Source organism: Myotis davidii, unplaced genomic scaffold (assembly GCF_000327345.1).
Source record: "Myotis davidii unplaced genomic scaffold, ASM32734v1 scaffold590, whole genome shotgun sequence".
Taxonomy (NCBI): domain Eukaryota; kingdom Metazoa; phylum Chordata; class Mammalia; order Chiroptera; family Vespertilionidae; genus Myotis; species Myotis davidii.
The window spans coordinates 3,112,684-3,133,542 of NW_006282381.1; the positions used below are offsets into that span (position 1 = coordinate 3,112,684).

Genomic DNA, 20,859 nt, shown 5'->3' on the forward strand with positions numbered 1-20,859 from the left:
AGAAGGCTGCTTGGCAAGGAGTAACAGCTCAATTAATGATGATTGAGTGAGTGAGCACATGCATGTCTTCTGACTGGGTTGGTACCCGCATCCGCCTGGCTCCCCAGCTCATTACCCTGAAGCATCTGCTTTCCTGTCTGTCTGCTTACTCCTCTGTAATTCCTTGCAGATGAATCTTTTGTGTCTGGGTTGCCCCTGAAGTGTCTCAGCCGCAGCTCTGCGTATTCACATCTTTTTCCTCCTTAAAGCAGAGTCCGCGGAGCCTCAGCACCAGCGTCCTTGATAAATATTTAAGTGAAGGTATCCAGCTCATAAAAAACGTGTCCTGGCTGATGGCTACCTCAAGTAGGGTGTGTTCAATAGACAAGGCAGTGCTTTAAGAAGTAATTACTATCTACCTACTTTAGAGAAATCGGTGATCCCTCTGAGTATTTCTAGAAAGCTTCAAACCAATCTAAACAGATAGGGGTTTTCTCAGAGGCTTAAGGTGATAATGCAGCGTCAACACTGCAAATGACAAACTTGCACGCCTGTGCCCCTCTAGACGGGGTGAACACTGCTGGCGAGTCAACGCCACCGATGGTGCGCTGTGTGTGCTGTACCCTTACAGTTACAAGGGGAGGGAGAGAGAGAGAGAAACATCAACAATGAGGCAGAGTCATTGATAGGCTGCCTCCCGCACACCCCACACTGGGGATGGAGCCCACAACCCAGGCACCTGCCCTGACTGGGAATGGAACCATGACCTCCTGGCTCAGAGGTCGATACTCAACCACTGAGCCACACCAGCCGGGTGCCATGCCTTCCTTTATGGGTCTCTCAACAGATTATTGGGACACTCTGGCCGAGGAACACGCCAGGGAAGACAAGGGCACACAAAATCCAGGAAAAACACCCGAGGGTCCAAAGCTCATCCCTCCCCAGGCCCATCAATCTGGTATTGTCCAAGCAACGTTAACAACTTGACGGCAGGCTCTGCGCCTGCACTTGAGGTTGCGATAAGAAACAGGCACCCTTCTCTCTTGAATCTTCACTTTTTCACCCAGTGCTGTTTTATTTTTTACTTTTATTTTTTTGGTTTGCTTTGTTAATCTTCACCTGAGGATACTTTTCCATTGATTTTTAGAGAGTGGAAGGGATGGGGAGAGACAGAGAGAGAAACCTTGATGTGAGAGAGACACATCGATTGGTTGCCTCCCACACATGCACATGCCCAGACCAGGACTGAGGATGAGCCTGCAAATGAGGAACATGCCCTTGACCAGAATCGAACCCGGGACCCTTCAGTCCATGGGCTGATGTCCTATCCACTGAGCCAACTGGTTAGGGTTTTTTTTCCTGTTTTTTGTTTTGTGTGTGTGTGTGTGTGTGTTTTGTTTATAATGACTCTTCTAACCTTAAATTATCAAAGAACCATGCACAAGTGCCATGGAGGACATTTTCCCACATCTCAGAACAAGAAAACCCCATGCCCTTCCTAACGGTCTATCCGTGGTCGGCAAACTGCGGCTCGCGAGCCACACGTGGCTCTTTGGCCCCTTGAGTGTGACTCTTCGTAAGCCTTAGGAGTACCCTAATTAAGTTAATAACAATGTACCTACCTATATAGTTTAAGTTTAAAAAATTTGGCTCTCAAAAGAAATTTCAATCGTTATACTATTGCTATTTGGCTCTGTTGACTAAAGAGTTTGCCGACCACTGGCTCTAGATCACTTTCACCTGTACGAACAAATTGATCATGTATCTCAGAGATATTTCCCCTGCATTCACACTGTGAAAACAAAGAGCAGATTGTAGAGAGAGCGCGGAGCAGAAGTGAGGTCCCACCCCTGTAAGTACCATCTACACACACTCTATGTTGTATGTTTGCCCAGGAACTTTGCTTCCTGTCAGTTTGTATTTCCTTATTCAGATTCCCAGCTCCCTCAAGATTTGAATGCTTCCTTGAATCTCTGTGACCAGGTCCTTTATGGGAAGAAGAGATTTGGATAATAGGCAGAATATGCTTTGTTTAGAAATGAAATGAACATCATGTCTCTTTTGCATGTTTTTGCATAATAAAAATGTAAGACAGAGTGTAAGTTCTCAAAGACAGTGTAGCACTAATGTCACCATCTAGCTGTTCTTTAGAGACTCAAGAGTAGTGTCATTAAGTGCAATCAAAGAAGTGTTAGGCATAAAAAAAAAATGGAAAGACCAACATAGGTTATTTTAACAACCCTGGAAGGTTTACATTTTTGCATGTAATTTATGAAAAAATAATTTTATTGAACATACAGTTTTAGACAGTCTATAATTAATGTGTAAAATACACTAAACTCTAAAAAACACACATAAAAACCATGTATAATTTCATCTCTTCAAATTAACATGTATTGATAGGGTGAGGTTTCTGTCTATATTTTCAGCCTATATATGTGTATACGCATGTGTGAGGCTCAAATATGTGAGCAATAGTTTCTATATTGGATATAGGATATTTTAGTGTCTATTTTTAGAAAAAAATATATATTTTATTGATTTTTTTACAGAGAGGAAGGGAGAGGGATAGAGAGTTAGAAACATCGATGAGAGAGAAACATCGATCAGCTGCCTCCTGCACACTCCCCACTGGGTATGTGCCCGCAACCAAGGTACATGTCCTTGACCGGAATTGAACCTGGGACCCCTGAGTCCGCAGGCCGACGCTCTATCCACTGAGCCAAACTGGTTAGGGCTGTTAGTGTCTATTTTAATTATAGTGTATAGTCCTGTAGTTCTATTTATTACCCACCCTATTATACTAAATCTTCCCTCATATTTTAACATGCACAGCATTGTTTTTTTTAAAATATATTTTATTGATTTTTTACAGAGAGGAAGGGAGAGGGATAGAGAGTTAGAAACATCTATGAGAGAGAAACATCGATCAGCTGCCTCCTGCACACCCCGCACTGGGGATATGCCCGCAACCAAGGTACATGCCCTTGACCGGAATCGAACCCGGGACCCTTCAGTCCGCAGGCCGACGCTCTATCCACTGAGCCAAACTGGTTTTGGCCACAGCATTGTTTTTTAATGGTTGAATAATGGATATAGGTTATAATAATATTTGGATATAAGAATATTGCAACCTTTGGTAAGTTAACACAATGTAAGTTATTTCTTGCTGAGATGATTCATCAAAGGCTCCTTGGGAATCATAAATTAATTTCCAATGCCCAACTCTCTACTGACCCTTTATCATGTGATCACTAGACACAAAGTGAACCCAGTCACACAAGGAAAATAAATAAACCCAGGCACTTACTAATTTCAGTAGCAATGATCGTTATGTTGTGCCATACACTTAACTCTCTGTCAAGCGGTGTTGCCAGCGTTATCTTCCCATCATCTGCGTTAATGTTGAATTGCCTCTCCAGGTCAGTGTGCCGGTCGATGGAAAACCTACAAAACAGATAGATCTGTAATCTATTTCTGTGCTCACGTGATCCAGACAGCCCACAGCAGACCTGTAGTCATCCTCAGAGAGCCATCATCATGAAGTCAAATGAATTGGGAAACTCAGCGGCATCGTCATTTGCAAAACCAAATGACTGGACGAGGCACGAGAAACTTGATAATGACTGTCCAAGGGGTAATTAGCTACCTATGCAACAAGGAGGTCAGACACCGCCACGGGTTTCAATGGGCAGCATCTTCAGAAATGGATGTTGATGAAGAGTTAATTGGACAATCCATCACATTTATTGGACAGCTTATGGTAATTAGCAGTTGCCACAAAATATCATCTAAGACGATGAACGCAAGCCCAGAGCAGGATGGGGCCGGGCAGTGGGTAATTTATGGCCGTTCAGAGGAAATGGGTGTTTGTGTTAAACTTCCATTGGACTAGCCAACGTGTGTGTGTTTGTTTTTGCTGGTTTGTTTTGTGTTTATTTCTATACAGTATATATATTAAGTATATATTTAGGCTTTCTATCAGCCTCTGTCCATAGAAATCAGACAGTTACTGATTCTCTAGTAATCATTTTTAAAAGTTGGAGGAGATCTTTTAATAGATTTATAATACTAGATTCTATGAAATTAAAAATTTTAAATGGACTTGTTAGCAGTTCCTATATTGAGAAAATTTTTGGATAAGACAGTATTATGGTGTTTTGTGTCTAGAGCCAACTGCTTCTCTGGTGTACTGAGTATTAAGATTACATAGGAATTACGTTTTCCATAGCATTTATCAATATCCACTTTATAAATCAAGATCTGTGCTTTCACTACAAAATGTCAAATATCAGAAACACAAGGTATAATTACAAAAATTGGCCCATAGGTAAGCAGTGAAGTGAACTGAAACAGGATAGAATAAAGGCCCGAAGAAGGGCATTATGAACTGAATTTTTGTGTCTCCCTGCAACTCATATGTTAAAATCCTAACTCCCAATGTGGTAGAATTTCTAAGTAATTCTTTGGGTGATAATTATAATTAGGTCATGGGTGTGGGGCCCTCATGATGAAATTAATGCCCCTTTTTTTAAAAGTTGACACAGGGTCCCTCTCTGGTTTCTGCCAGCGAGAGAGCAGGAGGACAACCACCTGCAAAGGAGGAATCTGGTTCTCACCAGACACCGAATCTGTAGGTGCCCTGGTCTTGGACGTCCAGCCTCCAGAACTGTGAGAAATACATTGCTGTGGTTTGGGCCACCAGTCTATGCTGTTCCATAACACAGCCCAAACAAGACAAAGGTCACGGACAATCCCATTTTAGGAGGAAGGACAGCCGGAAGAGTTTATGGTTAAGGTGGCTTCCTAGGAAGTGCCCATAAAATCTCTCCATTCACTGATACCCATTGACCCTAAATAGGACATCTGGTTCGCAGCTATTGGTGTTGGGCATATTTTACTTTTTATACATTTTTATGAACATTTATTATATAATCAAGTTGAAACTACGTTATAAGAAACTAAGGGAAAAATAAATTTCCCACAGTTTTACGGGTACAGTTTTGTATTGTTAATATTTTAGTGGATTTCATTGCAAACAGTTTATTATGCATCTCTTCTTATTTATGTACATCTCCTTACTTGTTTCTATATCTAATTGTGACAACAGATAGATGACAAGATAGATAGATGGATAGATGAGTAGGCAGATACATAGATAGATTCATAGATAGATAGATAGATAGATAGATTATTCCTTTCTCCTTTGAACAAATTTTTTTTTGTTAAAAATGGTATCCCTATCCTTTATATCAGATGCAAACACCAGGGAAAAAGGCATTTATGTTAAATCCTTCACACCAAAGACAAGCATCATTTAACAGTTTGGAGTAATATTAAAAAGTACTTAATTTTATTGGCAATAATTTATTGCTAAATTCCTTGAGAAAACATTGTATAATGAAATTATAACTCCTGATTCAATGAAGAGCTACAAAGGAACACTAAGAAGCTGACTTACATCTATATACCAGGCACTATACACCTACCCCACACCTTACCCCAGGATGTTTGGAGAAATTCAGAAAGGATTTAAGAACCCAGAGGCATATATATATGGATTATCAGTACTCTGGACAACATCCTGAGCCTGAGAAAGTGCTCACTGCAAAGCACTTCGATCTGTTGTATTACGAAAAGGAGACCAAAAGCCATTTTTCTGGGGGATTAGTGATGAGACCAATGAGGTCCCAAGTTCAACTGTAAAATAACTTGAAATGTGTTTTGCTTCACATATCATGTGGACTCTGACTCTTAAAAGAGCTAAGAAATGTCTGGAGGATTAATTATCACTTCGGCATCATATTCATAAATAAACTTTGGACTATAGTAATTGTATTATCTCACTTCTTATATTTCACACATTCATGCGTCAACCAATTTCCCTGAGGCCACCACAAAGGAGAATCAGCCGAATCTCTGGTACCCATGGAACCCAAATCTGAAACAGGCTCCTTGGCGATTTGATGGATGTGTAGAAATTGCCTGGGACTTCTGGCCCAGAGGAAGCACTGGGGCAGTGACAGGGTTGTGGAAGGTGTTTTTTTGTTTTAAGTTGTTTGTTGAATTTCTTATTTAAATTTGTATCATGCAGATCTCAAATTTGGAATAAACTCTATCTCCATTATTTATATACTAGAGGCCAGGTGCATGAAAATGCATGCACTCGAGGGGGAGTCCCTCAGCCTGGCCTGCCCCCTCTCACAGTCCGGGAGCCCTCTGGGGTGGTAGGCAACCCGGAGATTAGGGGAAGAGGACGCTCCATCACACTTCTGCTGCTGCCACTGCCAGCAGCACAAGCCTCAGCTGGTCCTGGTTACCTGAGCCTCAGGCAGCCCTGGGCGGCTGGGGGGCTGAGGGGACTGGGGATCTCTGGAAGCAGGCATGTGGAGAGGCCAGACGGGCCTGGCCTTGCTGCATGCCTACAGCCCCAGTGGGGCTAAGGGGACTGGGCGCCGCCATCTTTGAGGGCATGGCAGTCAATTAGCATATTCCCTCCTTATTGGCTGTGGGTGCTGCCATCTTTGAGGGTGGGGCAATCAATTAGCATATTCCCTCCTTATTGGCTGTGGGCACAGCCATCTTTGCAGGCAGGGCAGTCAATTAGCATATTCCTTCCTTATTGGCTGTGGGCGCTGCCATCTTTGCAACGGCGTGAGGTTCAATTAGCATATTCCCTCTTTATTAGATAGGATTGCTATTTCTGGGATAATTAATAAATTCACTGAGCCTGCATTTCCTTTTTCTTTAATATATTTTTATTGCTTTCAGAGAGGAAGTGAGAGGGAGAGAGAGATAGAAACATCAACGATGAGAAGGAATCATGGATCAGCTGCCTCCTCCATGCCCACTACTGGGGATTGAGCCTGCAACCCAGGCATGTGCCCTGACCTGGGAATTGAACTGTGACCTCCTGGTCCTTAGGTCGATACTCAACTACTGAGCTATACCTGCTGGTCTGTGCTTCAGTTTCTTTACTGGTCAAATATGAAATGCCCATATACTGGGGCAGGTGAGGGGGAGTTGTGAAGACTAAAAATAAGGCACAAATCAGTCCCTGGTACAGTGGGGCCTTGACTTACGAGTTTAATTCATTCCTGACAGAGCTCGTAACTCAAATTACTTGTATGTCAAATCAAAAAGTGAACGAGTGAGACACGTGATGCTGGGCTGATGTTGTGGCATTCACTGTGACGTTCGCTGCGCCAACTAGCGGTGGGGTATCTGAAGCTGGCTCATAACCCGAATTTTAGCTCGCAACTCAAAGCAAAAAAGTCGGCCAAGAGACGGCTCATATCTCGAAAAACTCATTAGTCAGGACACTCATTAGTCAAGGCCCCACTGTACTTAGCAGGCAATGAAGACATGTTCATCATCATCATCACCATAATCATCTTGTCCATTACGTGGAACTTTCATGAACTTCTCTACCTGGAAGGTGGTAGAGAGGGCACTTTCTTAACATTTTATAAATAGCATAAAACTGGGGAAACATTTGGGTATTACTTAACTCCCATAACTCTAACAGGGGCATTGTCATTTTTAAAAGTTCTAGCTCATGACAGACTTTATGGGGTGAGTCACAAGAATTTATAAAATCGGCTATAAATACAGCCCTTTAGTGAGATCAGAGGTAAGAATGTCATAATATTGTAAGATTACACAATGGGAGGAACTTGATGGGGGAAAAAAATGACTTTGTTTAAAATTCAGTTTAAAACCTCCCTCATCTATTCCAAGGGCCCCTTGCTGCCTAAATAGACATTGCACACATTTTATTGCCAATACACTTTATGATGAAGGCTCCCAAAGATTGCTAAGAAGCCCCAAATCTTGACTTAATGTAGTCAACAAACATGCATTAAACACCAAATGTGTACCAAGTACCGTGCCTTTTCCTTCTTCTGTCAGGTGACATTGGTTAAAAAAATTATATAGGTTTCATATGTGTTCTATATCATCTCTATAGTGTATTGTGTGTCCACCACCCCAAGTCAAGTCTCCTTCCACCACCATTAATCCCTCCTCTACCCTCTTCTACCTGCTCCCATCCCCTTCCCCTCTGGTAGTCACCATGCTGTTGTCTGTGACTATGAGGTTGTTTTTTTCTTAATCTCTTAGGGGAAAGACATAATTTGGCAAGTGACACGAGAAAAAGATCCCCAAACTCTTTGTAGTGTTTGTCTATACCAGTCTTCACCCTTTTCAACATATCTGCTACTATGAGTATCTCCATAGAGCATAGATTCCAAGCTGAGGAGATGATAGGCAATATTGGGTTTCCTAGTTCCCTTCTCCCTACTCCCAAAGACCCTTCTTCCCCTGACCTGACCTTGGCTCATCTTCCCTTCCTTAAGAATGTCCTTTCTATTATTCTAGTGTTAAGCATTTGCCAGCATTTTGCACTTTTAAGACAAGGACAGAATGTTTGGTTTAGATATTATGATATCACATTAGATAGCATTTTGTACTACAGTTACTCAGTAAAGGATCAGAAGAAGAATGTACAAGCATTTGTTGAGCATGGATTGTTATTATGTGTGAAACATGGTGCTAAAGAAATATGAGGAATAGGATTACATGGGATAGAAAAGGAGTAAAAAGGAAAAACTAATCATTATTTGGATTCCTAATGTATCTCCAGAAAAGCTCAATGCCTTCTAATTTATATCTTACAAGTCCTTGCATTTATAGCTCCTATATTGAAGTCTGCATTCTAATTTCTTGAAAATATGCATGTCTTGGATCCGCCGTTCCTTTGCAGAATTACTTAAGATGCATTAGAGAAAAAGATCTCGTCTGGAGAAAAGCTGAATTCACTTTAGAGAGTGATCTTCCTGCCACAGCAAGAAGAAACTTCTTATTAACACAGTGGGAAGTGGCATGTGAAAAAACGGGCTCCCTGGGTCATGCTAACATCAATGCTAATGATGGAAGTTTTGGAAATAGACATTCTTGGTCTAGCACAAAGGATATACTTTAGAAACTGCATAGTCCTTGATAACTAATGCTCACAGAAGCCCTATTTCAACTCTCTCATTTTATTGCAACAAATATCCCTGGTTGCTTTAATACGACTGCTCCTCTGACCTTAAGTAGTATGTCTTAGAAGTAAATGCTGAGGACTTCATCATTTTACTCTGTGAAGTTAGGGCCACAGATGCAAGGAAATCCCTACCTATATGCTTAGCCCCTTATTTGGAGGCTCCAATTGAACCTGCAGTACTCTGACCATGAATTCAAGCTGTTGTCACCAGCTTACTCATTGGGGGTAACTTGTGGAGGTCAGAAGTACATTGAAGAGTATGCAGTGGTTGAGAATACATAAGCATAAACAATTGGATTTTATTTATTAGGCAATAGCACCCTATCCTGCATTGCTACTGCTACTGTTGATGGTAATGGCAACTTTTACCTGAGTAATAGGTTTCCTCAAATAACACAGCCCAACTATTTATAGTTCATATTAACATATGGCTCAAAATCTCACTCTCTGTGTTTATGGCTTATATTTTGTTATCAACACCCAAATGTGATAAGTACATATATTCATTCATTCATTCATTCATTCATCCATTCATCCATTCAAATCATCTTCTACCTCTCCTCTTCCCAGTCTCACTCCCAACACTACATATGTACAGAGGACTCTGACCCCTGCTCAATGACTGTTTCTTGGTTGAGATAAAGAACATTCATTGTGACGATGTAAAGGGCATTTTAAGAGTTCTCAGGACCAAGTTTCCAACGTCAGGGAGTCTCCTGTTTTCACTGCCAATGTCTTCACTGGCTGACTATGTAAGTTAAGGTCTGGAGCAGACACAAGCAGCTCCACTGATTATCTTAGTAATCAGATAAAAAACAAGACAGGGTTTTAAAAAGTTATTCTGAACTATGTCCTTTCCATGGTAATATTTGTGAAACATCTGATAATTTTTCCAGAGAATGATTCTTCTTAACTTCTATTTAAACCATTTTATATGCCTCACTTTCCTCATCTAAAAAATTTTAAGAAAAATTAGATTGCCTTCCTTAGAAGGTTAAGGTGAATCCATTTTAAATAAAACATTGACAATTACCCTACAATTTTTAAAGTAGCTTTATGAAGAGTATAATTCTTTTTCTAAAGGACACTCTGCTAAATAATCTAAGTTTTTTTTTTTTAACAACAACAAAATATTTGAATGATTTTGGTGGTGTTTGGTGTCCATGAGAAAAGAGACATAATGTGGTACTTCAATTTGCTGTTTTCACCTAAAGGTAAGCTGATTCACCCAATAGCATCACGCTCAGATACCTTTTACTTCATAGAAATCTCAGATTACAAATCTGTCTGTTCATATGAGGTCCCATTTTTTTTTTTTAGTGTGCAGTATGTTTTATAGTTTGTTCCACACAGACCTCAGAAAAAGATCAAAAACACACTAATTTCATTTTAGTTTAGTTTTTGAAATTTATCTTTATTGTTGAAAGTATTATAAATGTCTCCTTCTCACCCCCTTCCATCAACCCCCCCTCCACCTGCTCTCTCCCTCTCCCCAGACCTTCCCAGAACTATTGTCTGTCCATGGGCCATGCATACATGCATATAAGTTCTTTGGTTAATCTCTTCCCATTCCCTGTCCCTTCCATCTGAAATACAGCAAGCTGTTGCTTGCTTCAATGTCTCTGGATCTCTTTTGTTCATCATTTTATTTTGTTCATTAGATTCCACATATAAGTGAGATCATGTGGTACTTGTCTTCCTCTGACTGGCTTTTTTCGCTTAGCATAATGCTCTCCAGGTCCCTCCATAATTGTAATGACTGCTCCTCTTGGTTAATTATGATGCCCAGTGTGTGCATAAAACCTGCTCTCTTGGACAGATGGGTGTGACTTTCTCATTGCATACAATGTCAAGTGGCAAGCTCTGTAATGTGATCACACTTTGCAATGGGTCAGGGTCTCTAAATTGGTCTGAGAAAGGGTGAGGGGTGGTCAGAGGTGGCACCAAGAAGATGTAGCATCTGTTTGGGGACAGGAAGAAAGAGTAGGATTTCTCCAGGTGGAATATGTAGAGAAAGAAATTCAGAGAGAAAATATTGAGAGTTTGGGTATCATTAGAAAAATATAAAATTAAAGGACTGGACTAGGTGCAGTGATAACTAAGATCTGACAGATGAGCATCCTATCATTTCTCTTTTCATCCTCTCTTTCCATCTCAGCTCTCCTCTCCTTCCTTCATTCACTCTTTGAATCTCTCCTATGTACAAGGCATTATGTTAGGTGCCAAGACAAACATGGCCTATCACTGAGTCTATTTGAGGAGAAAGACAATGAAAGTAAATATGGTTTTCCAAAGCTTCCAGTGACGTAATAGTGTTAAAAAAAAGTCTGTGGTGTATAAAATATTTCCAAAATATTCCAATAAAAAGAAACAGCAAATATAAAAAGAGTCTGAGTTAGAAAGGTGTGCAAGGCCCTTGAAGACCTTAACAAAGGAGAGGTGGTTGAAATTCAAGATTCATCTGGGGAAGGGCACTAAGAAATACAGCATGAAAGATGTTTAGCACTGTGCTGAGGAATGTAGCTTTCCCACTTACAGGAAGTGGAGAGCCACTTGAGGAAAACAGAGCAGGAAAGTGCTATGATCCGAACCACAGCTGAATGCCACAGAACTTCCTGCCCTATGGAAATATGACCTGTGCTGATCAGTATGGTAACTGTTAGCTACATGTGGCTATTTTGCCCTTAAAGGCTGGTGTAATTGAGAAACTGAAATTTTTACTTTAGCTGATTTAAATTAATCTGCTTTCCATTCAAAGAACCCAATGTGGTTAGTGGCTAGCCTATTGGACGGCACCGATCTAAACTGAGTTAGAGATGACTTTGGCAGCTGGGTGTGTTAAAGGGTAGGAGACAAAAGAATGGGGCTACTGTAGCATAGAAAGTATAAAACCAAACAAAACAGGGCACCGCATTATGTGGATGTGGGAGGGAAAGGTGATGGAGGAGTCTTAGAGCAACACCCTGGTGAAAGGCTCAGAAGACCTTCTATTAACCTATATTGCTTTCAAATGAACACATTTCCTCTCTTTCTTTCCTTAAAGCCATTTATGTTAATGAATTAATAAAATATAGCAAACTGGTCACATAAAACAGTACCAAAAATTTTTTTTTTTCCAGGAATACATGGCATCTGGAACTTGCAGTGGCTAAGTGAACTTTAGCTCTGTGTATGCTTTCCTATATAGGAGATTAGGAGTTGTGAGGATAAAGTCTTTTATATTGAAGATCCCAGGATGACCTTGATCCTCACTGTTCACCCTAGGATCACAGGAATCCCAACTAATTCCCATGAAGTCCCCTAAACCCGTGGTGACCTAAGAATGTCAGCAGAAATCTAGGATGAAGAGAATCCTTTAAATCCCTAAACATCTTTATGGAACTGTCAATCATGTAGATGATGACACACCCCCATTATATAGCAGTCTGGACCATAAGACCACATCCGGAACTGAGATTTAGTAATATATTTAATGTATTTACTGTAACCTTCCTAATTTTCAGCCTCTCTGCTAAGACTTGTATAGTAACTTTTTGTTTAACCCTCCCTATCAATTACTTGAGTAACTCAGATAAACTGTCCTGACTCTCAATGTCTGTGGTTGTAAAATGAGGAAAATATGCATTTTTCAGTCACAAAGTCCGTGAAATAAGTGTAAAATCCCGACCATGAAATCTAACACAGAATGAACTCTTACTAAATGTTGGCGAGCTAGGAGGGCAGTGGTATTTATTATATGTTTTCTAATTTTGGTCGAAATAATTTACTATAGAGGAAAAAAATGTGTTTATGAAAACATGCACACCCAAGGAATAATAAAAAGGATTGCATATCTATACTAAAGCAGGTTTTCTGATGATATCATAAAGTTATATATACTTTGACATTTTAATTGGACACTTAGGCTCATTTCGTACACAACTAAAGATGTAGAGTAAGTGCTAGGAATTGATAGGTGAACAAGATCTGGCCTATTAACTCTTTAGGGCTGGAAATGCACTTATATTGAAATACAAAAATAGTTTGTTTACTTGCCTAATATGCAATAGGAAGAACATAAGCACACCATTCCAGTGTGCAAGCAAATGTAATTTTTTCTAGGGAGACAAAAGTATTTTATTCCCAAAACACTCATGGCTGAACACAATGCCTGCTCCCCTGGAGTCTAACCTACTCACGTACATTTAAGCAAGTGCACAGCCTGATGTTATGCCCTTGGTATTTAATAAAGGTGACACAGACATGCTTCCTCTTTTGCCAATAAACAGAACCTCCACCTTCACTACACTCTGGGCCCTGCTCCCTTCCCTAACCTGTTCTGCCCAGTTTCAGACCCTCATCTTTGGAAGGATATTTGGGTCTTTTGCTGTCCTTCGCACCATTAAATATGTCTTCCATAACTTTGGTCCTTCTCAAGGACGTTTATAAATCTTATTCTCATTTACTGTGAAGCTACACACCCTAGCAGACATCCCAGGCTTGATTTGTGTCCTGAGTCCCATCTGAAAGGCATTTCAACCAGCCCTGTTCCACACCTCCCCCCCCGTCCCCCCCAGCAAATGGACTTGAAGCAGAGAGGATGATGCTAGTAAAAATTTGATAGATGGATGGAAATGGCATTTCTCCATATTTTCTACATGCTCTCTTCTTAAAATATGCAATATTATGTTTTTCTTTATAACACGAAGTCAAATCTGATCGTCCTTTATCAAAAGCAAGGTTGTATAATACAGTGTGTCAAACCAGAATGTAGAAATAGAAGGGAAAATAAAGGGTTGGCCAAAATGACTCCCATAAATATTTGAACATCTGATAAGGATGTCAATCTCCCTTTGTTGGGATGCAAAAGAGGGGATTTATGTTGCTTTGTGAGCATAATAACGTTAGATAACACAGCTCAGCCTACGCAAGCATCTTTGTTTCTCTCAGAATACACACACTATTAAGTTTTCCTTTAGGGAAGGGGCAGAGATTTCACCAATCAATGCAAAAACAACAACAAAAACCCAAAACTTTTCAACACCAGATCAGTACTTGTCCAAAATAGTTTCTCTCTCAAGATTCTCAGGCTATGCTCGCCTCCCTAAATTACTTATTTTTAAATGTTTTTATTAATCCATGCAGTTTGATAGTCTTTTTAAAGATTTTTATTGATTTCAGAGAGAAAGGGAGAAGGAGAGAGAGATAGAAACATCAATGATGAGAGAGAATCATTGATCCGCTGCCTCCTGCACGCCCCCCACTGGGGATTGAGCCCGCAACCTGGGCATGTGCCCTTGACCAGAATCGAACTAGGACCCTTCATCCAACAGGCTGCCGCTCTATCCTGTGAACCAAACCAGCTAGGGCCAGTTTGATAGTCTTTGATCATTACTAGCCAGGTCTGCCATGCTGCACAAATATCATTTCAGCTAAATCAATTAGCCACTTCAGTGTCTGCCTCTCCAATTGCAGGATAGATATGCATTTGCCTGCGGGAAGACACCAGAGTGTGGACGTGGGAGCTCGATGGCTAGCAGTGTGAATTCAGTCAGATTGCTTCCCTGGCAAAGAGGTTCAGTGTGCTTAGCCATGATCGACAGGAGATCCGCTGTGCAGACAGCTCTCCCTTCAAGGAGGATGTCAGAGCCGGGCAGGGAGCAGTCAGCAGACAGCCTCTAGCTATGGGCTCCCTGGAATCCGCCTCATTTACAGAGAGCATACATTCCAGGGGGACTGAAAATCATGCAAGCAGACAAATAAAGGCCCTATCGTTTGGGCACAATGCAGGACTCGCTGAACATCGATATTCACTCCAGAGAGACACACTGGGCTGGGCGAAGGCTTGGCTGGGACTGCATTTCTTGTTTTTTAAAAAATATATTTTATTGATTTTTTACAGAGAGGAAGGGAGAGGGATAGAGAGTTAGAAACATCGATGCGAGAGAAACATCGATCAGCTGCCTCCTGCATACCTCCTACTGAGGATGTGCCCGCTACCAAGGTACATGCCCCTGACCGGAATCGAACCTGGGACCCTTCAGTCTGCAGGCCGACGCTCTATCCACTGAGCCACACCGGTTAGGGGTGGGACTGCATATCAATTGGACGCCTCTCCCTACCCATCCAGCCTCTGTCCCCCTCCAGTCACAGGTGCTGATCCCTGACAAACACCTTGTATTTCAAACTCCATCCATCTCCGGGGAAAACAACCTACAGCACAGTTGATTAACTGGAATAAGAATCCTCCATGTAATTCACGAAGTTAATGTAATAAAGTGTAAAATGAGATCTATGTGAAGGGCACGGTACTACCACAGCAAATAAACGTGAGTACAGATCCACAGACTATCTCAGTTCCCTTTATTAAGTAGCTCCTCCCCTAGGAGAGGCCGCAGGGGAGTTTGCTGAACATCCTCCAGCACCTCTATTCCAAGTGGGATTCTCTGTCAGGCCCCCTCATGCTCTCAGAGAGAGGAAGGCTGCTGGACCCGGAGAATTTGCCAACACACTGAAATGCAGAGACCAGAGTTTGGCTAGGGCAGCCACCAGCCGCAAGCCTAGCACACTGTGCTGTGTCATCACTGAGATCTAGAAAAACAGGGTTTTATAATAAAGTCACGCAGGAAGCAAAATAATTCCTCACTCCACGCAGGGGAACAGGATGTCCTGTCACTAACTACTTACGGGGATTTTCCCAAAGCTACACACTAATGAAAGGCAGGTTTTTCTGGCAAAACTCAACACACAGGCACACTGTCATGGGCCCCAGGAGGACGAAGGTCCCAAGGCTCAAAGGTGGGAGTGGGGAAGGTCAAGACCCAGCACCTACAGAGAATTCTAAGAAACACACACACATGTATATGTATATGTATATATATGTGTGTATACATATAAGTATATACGTATATTTGTGGTGTGGGCCCTAGTATGGAGGTCTGGGTCCTAGATGGAGTTCTGGACCCTGGATAGAGGACTGGATTCTGGGATGGAGGTCTGGACCCCAGATGGAGGTCTGGGCCCTGGAAGGAGGTCTGGGCCCCGGATGAAGGACTGGATTCTGGGTTGGAGGTCTGGGCCCTAGATGGAAGTCTTGGGTTTTAAATATTTTTAACATCTTATATTTAGTGAGTTTCTGAGACAGAATAAGATCCCCAATCATGTGAGGGCCAACTATTCAAATTTCTGATAAAATACAAACCCCTACCCGTCTAGTGTAGAAATCGGCACGTAATTATTTCAGACTTTGCAGAGCACACTCTCTATGTCATAATTATTCAACTCCACAGTTGTCGAACATAAAATCATGAGGGTGCCTGTGTTCCAATAAAACTTTATTTAAAAATGTGGTAGATCAGCCCTCGCCAGTTTTTCTCAGTGGTTAGAGCATTGGCCCATGGGCCGAAAGGGTCAAGAGTTCAATGCCTGGTCAAGGCCACATACCTGGGTTGCAGGTTCGATCCTCAGTCCTGGTTAGGGCACATCCAGGAGGCAACCAGTTGATGTGTCTCTCTCACATCGATGTCTCTCCCTCTCACTCCCTCCTTCCTCCCATCTACTCTCTCTCTAAAGATCAGTGGGTAACACATCCTTCAGTGAGGATTAAACAATGTGGTAGGTCAGATTCGGCACACAGGCAGTGGTCAGCTGAGCCCTGGCCTACTGTAATAAAGCCACAGTTTTCACTAAAGCCACAGGCCTTCCCTTATGTAGGTCCTGTGTGTGTGTGTGTGTGTGTGTGTGTGTGTGTGTGTGTGTGTGTGTCACAGAGTATTAAAAAGATGCATAAGCTATGACAAACATGTGAATCAGCATCATGATATCTGCAATGCTCAATGCATTAGAATCTGGAACACAGACCAGTTCAGGAGCCTGAGTGACCCTCCTTATGTCCCATGATTCAGATGCTCTGCAACACGGCACACAGTTCAATGATTAACAGTGCTGCTAACATTCTCTTCTTCTTAAAGAGCACTGTGCACCTTCCCGGGGAGGTCCTACCGCATAGAAACTTGAGTTGGAATGGATCTGGCCACAGGTGTCTGTAGTCCCTTAGAATGCAGTTAGGGAGACGCTCCCCTTGGAGAGAGGCAGTGTGTATCCATTTTTCAAATGTAACAGGCATAAATGCACTTGTATATGATAACAAATGCTTTGCTAAACATTGGTTCGCAGCCTCTATATGGAAAATTTATAGGGAGATACAATTTGGAGCCGACTGCAAGTGAAGAAGCTATTTAGAGCCACATGTAATGAAATAAACCCCTTAGTTATGAATCAGTTATTATATTTCACTGAACTCCAACTGTTTCTTTCTCCCTGGTTAATTTCATTCTAGCCTTTGTTATTATGCCTAAAGAAACCATTTTAACATTTTCTCACATGCACTTTGAGTATCAAAAATTCCATCTACAAGTTTTCAGCTTTTTGCCTCTAATTGCTCGACTGGTTGCTCTAACTGCTTTAATAAATAATATTATTTGAGTTCTGCTGGTCCCAGAATTCAAAGGTCCCTGCATCACACATTATTATTCCTTTGAGGAGAAAAAGGAGACTTTTTCTACCCAAAGCATTTCTTTATAGTGAGAGAGGGAGAGAGGGAATAAAAAAAAGGGGGGAAGGGTTATAAACACAAAGTCCATCCTCCAAAAGAATACCAGGTCCTCTATGTGATATAGTTTCACTTTAAGATAATTGGAGAGCTATACTTGCTTCCATTGAAATTCATTAAGAAACTAGGCCCGGCCGGCATGTTTCAGTGGTTGAGCATTGACCCATGAACCAGGAGGTCATGGTTCAATTCCGGTTGGGGCACATGCTAGGGTTGTGGGCTCGATCCCCACAAGGGGACATGTAGGAGGCAGCCCATCAATGATTCTCTCTCATCATTGACATTTCTCTCTCTCTCGCTCTCTCTCAATAAACATATATTTAGAAAAATACAAAAACTAGGAAATCTCTTCCTCCATTTGACCCTAAAGCTCTAGAACAGTGATGGCGAACCTATGACATGCGTGTCAGGTGACACGTGAACTCATTTTTTTGGTTGATTTTTCTTTGTTAAATGGCATTTAAATATATAAAATAAATATCAAAAATATACATCTTTGTTTTACTATGGTTGCAAATATCAAAAAATTTCTCTATGTGACACGGCACCAGAGTTAAGTTAGGGTTTTTCAAAATACTGACACGCTGAGCTCAAAAGATTCGCCATCACAGCTCTAGAATCTAGTTTTATTCATCATTTTCAGATGGCATGTATTAAAGGCTAGTTTGATAAAATGGGAAGGGCTTGGGCTTCCCATGGCTATTCAGCCAGCCTCGGTAGTAGAGAATAAGGTCCCTGAGGGCAGAGGCTCAGTCTTTATAGAAATACCCTTGGGAAATGTGGGCTCTACTGATACTATTTATACAACTAAAACAAGAAATTTATATATATATATCTCCCCATATACAGTGAATGAATAAAGAAATAGATATGCAACTAAATGGATATATTAATTCATTAATTAATCAATGGTAGTGGAATTAGCAGGTATAGAGAATTCTTCAAAACAATGACTGGGAAGAGTTGGTAATTTTGAATTGGGAGCCAATCAATTTTTATCTGGCAAACAGTGTGCAGTGCAGGAACTACATGACCAATTTTTAATTGTTTTAAACAGGCTTGCTCCTCATACTCAACCCTTCTACACTGTAAGTGGGAGTGCAAAGTGGTATAGTTGCTACAGAAAAGAAGATCAGAAATTCCTAAAAAAAAATAATAGAACTCCCATATGACCCAGCAATCCTAAACAATTTTATCCAAAAGAATTCAAGTTGGGATCCTGAAGAGATATTAGAGTTTCCATGTTAATGAAAACACTACTTCCAATAGCCAAGATGTAGGAACAACCACATCTAAATACCCATCAATATGAATGGGTGAAGAATAGGTGCTCTATAGATAAAACAATATTAGTCAGGCTTAGAAAAAGAAAATTCTATAATATGTGACAACAGAGATGAACCTGGAGGATATGTGCTAAGTAAAAGAAGTCAGCCACAAAAAGACAAATCCCACATGATTTCACTTATGGGAAGTCAAAGTTATAGAAGAAGTAGAGGCCCAGTGCATGAAATTCGTGCATTTGGGGGGGTGGGGGTGTCCCTCAGCTCAGCCTGTGCCCTCTGGCAGTCAGACATCCCTCTCGCACTCCAGGATCCCTTGCTCCTTACGCTCGGCTCGCTGCTCCTTAGCCCTGCCGCAGAGGCGGGAGAGGATCCTGCCACCACTGCTAGATTCACCAGCTGTGCGCCCAGCTTCTGGATGAATGGCCGCTCCCCTGTGGGAGCGCACTGACCACCAGGGGGCAGCTCCTGCGTTGAGCATCTGCCCCAGTGGTCAGTGTTCATCATAGTGACTGGTTGTTCTGGTCGTTCTGCCATAACGGTCGCTTAGGCTTTTATTATATAGATAGAATAGAATGGCGGATGCCAGGGGCAGGGGAAGGGCAGAATGGGAGGTTGCTAATCAGTGGCTATGAAGTTTCAGTTATATAAGATGAGTCTGCTCTGGAGCTGTGCCATGCACCACTGTGTCTGCCGCTAAGCATACTGTGTTGTGCACTGAACATGATATTGACCCTCTCAACTGATTTCTAAGTGTTCTCACCACACAAAGAAAACAACTAGGTCCTTACAAAAATGGGGAGCAACTCTAAGATGGAGGAGAGAGTCAATCAATACACTGTCTGCTTTCCCAATGAATGCCAGGTGCTCCACAGTGTAAAATACTTCCACATGGGCATTGTTTTTTAGCAGGTTTGAAGGAGTATTTTCAGGAAGAGAGCTCATTAGCGGCAAGCCTGGTGACTGAGGTGAACTATTAAAAGGCCAGAATGTAGGTGGGGTGGGGGTGGGGAAGCAACGCTCTTGTGCTGAGTGGGCACTTCAATTCAAGAGAGGAATTAGGACAACAGGGCACTGTGGCCACCACGATCATGTGTCTGCCTACGCCGCCTGCCGAATGGCCATCATTCCCACTTTTAATTTAAGCAGCTCACGAAGATACTCAAGGTGAATGCTCTGAAAGAAATACAAAGCAAGTATCTGCAGAACAGTCTCATGCCAGCTCACCGCCATGGTAACACCAAATACACACTTGAAAGAAGTGTATCGTGAGGAAAAAATGAGCCATAGAAGGTTTGTATAAAAGCGTTGACTTAGAGTCAATGTCTACCCTGTGCTAGCAGGTTTACTTCCAATATAAATAATCTGATGCATATAATGCCGTTTCAGAGTGTCTGTTACAAAGTATGGGCTCAGTGAATGGCAGCTGCCATCATCCTACATCTCATCCAAGAAGCCAGGACCCAGGAAGACATGCAGAGACATAGTGGTGTCAAAGGTAAAGGGATTTGGCTCTGAACTCTGACCGCACACCCTCTGCTATAGCACCACGCACAGAAAATGTATCCTTCTAGGCTTCCTCCTTCATTAAATTGGAATCATATCATAACATCTTTTGTGAGAAATAATCCTATATAATAAAAGGCGGATATGCAAATCAACTGGACGGCAGAGCAACTGGTCACTATGACGTGCACTGACCACCAGGGGGCAGACGCTCAATGCAGGAGCTGCCCCCTAGTGGTCCGTGTGCTCCCACAGGGAGAGCACCACTCAGCCAGAAGCTGGGCTCACTGCTGGCGAGTGCAGCGGCGGTGGCGAGAGCCTCTCCCGCCTCCTCGGTAGTGCTAAGGATGTCTGACTGCCAGCTTAGGCCTGCTCCCTGCAGAGAGCAGGCCTAAGCCATCAGTTGGACATCTCCGGAGGGCTCCCAGCCTGCGAGAGGGGGCAGGCCAGGCTGA

The 20,859-nt window shown here is 42.0% G+C and overlaps 1 protein-coding gene and 1 long non-coding RNA gene across 3 annotated transcripts in view; one reads left to right on the forward strand and one right to left on the reverse strand.

The window, feature by feature from the left end:
• Positions 1-20,859, reverse strand: part of CDH8 (cadherin 8) — a 299,936-nt gene that overhangs the window by 102,521 nt on the left and 176,556 nt on the right. For both annotated transcript variants that reach the window (XM_015559047.1, XM_015559046.1), the window contains exon 7: positions 3,290-3,426. In XM_015559047.1, coding sequence (XP_015414533.1) covers positions 3,290-3,426 — 137 coding nt within the window. The remainder of the gene's footprint in view (positions 1-3,289; positions 3,427-20,859) is intronic.
• LOC107181896 overlaps positions 1-20,859 on the forward strand; it is a 176,418-nt gene that overhangs the window by 56,555 nt on the left and 99,004 nt on the right. The window lies entirely within an intron of this gene.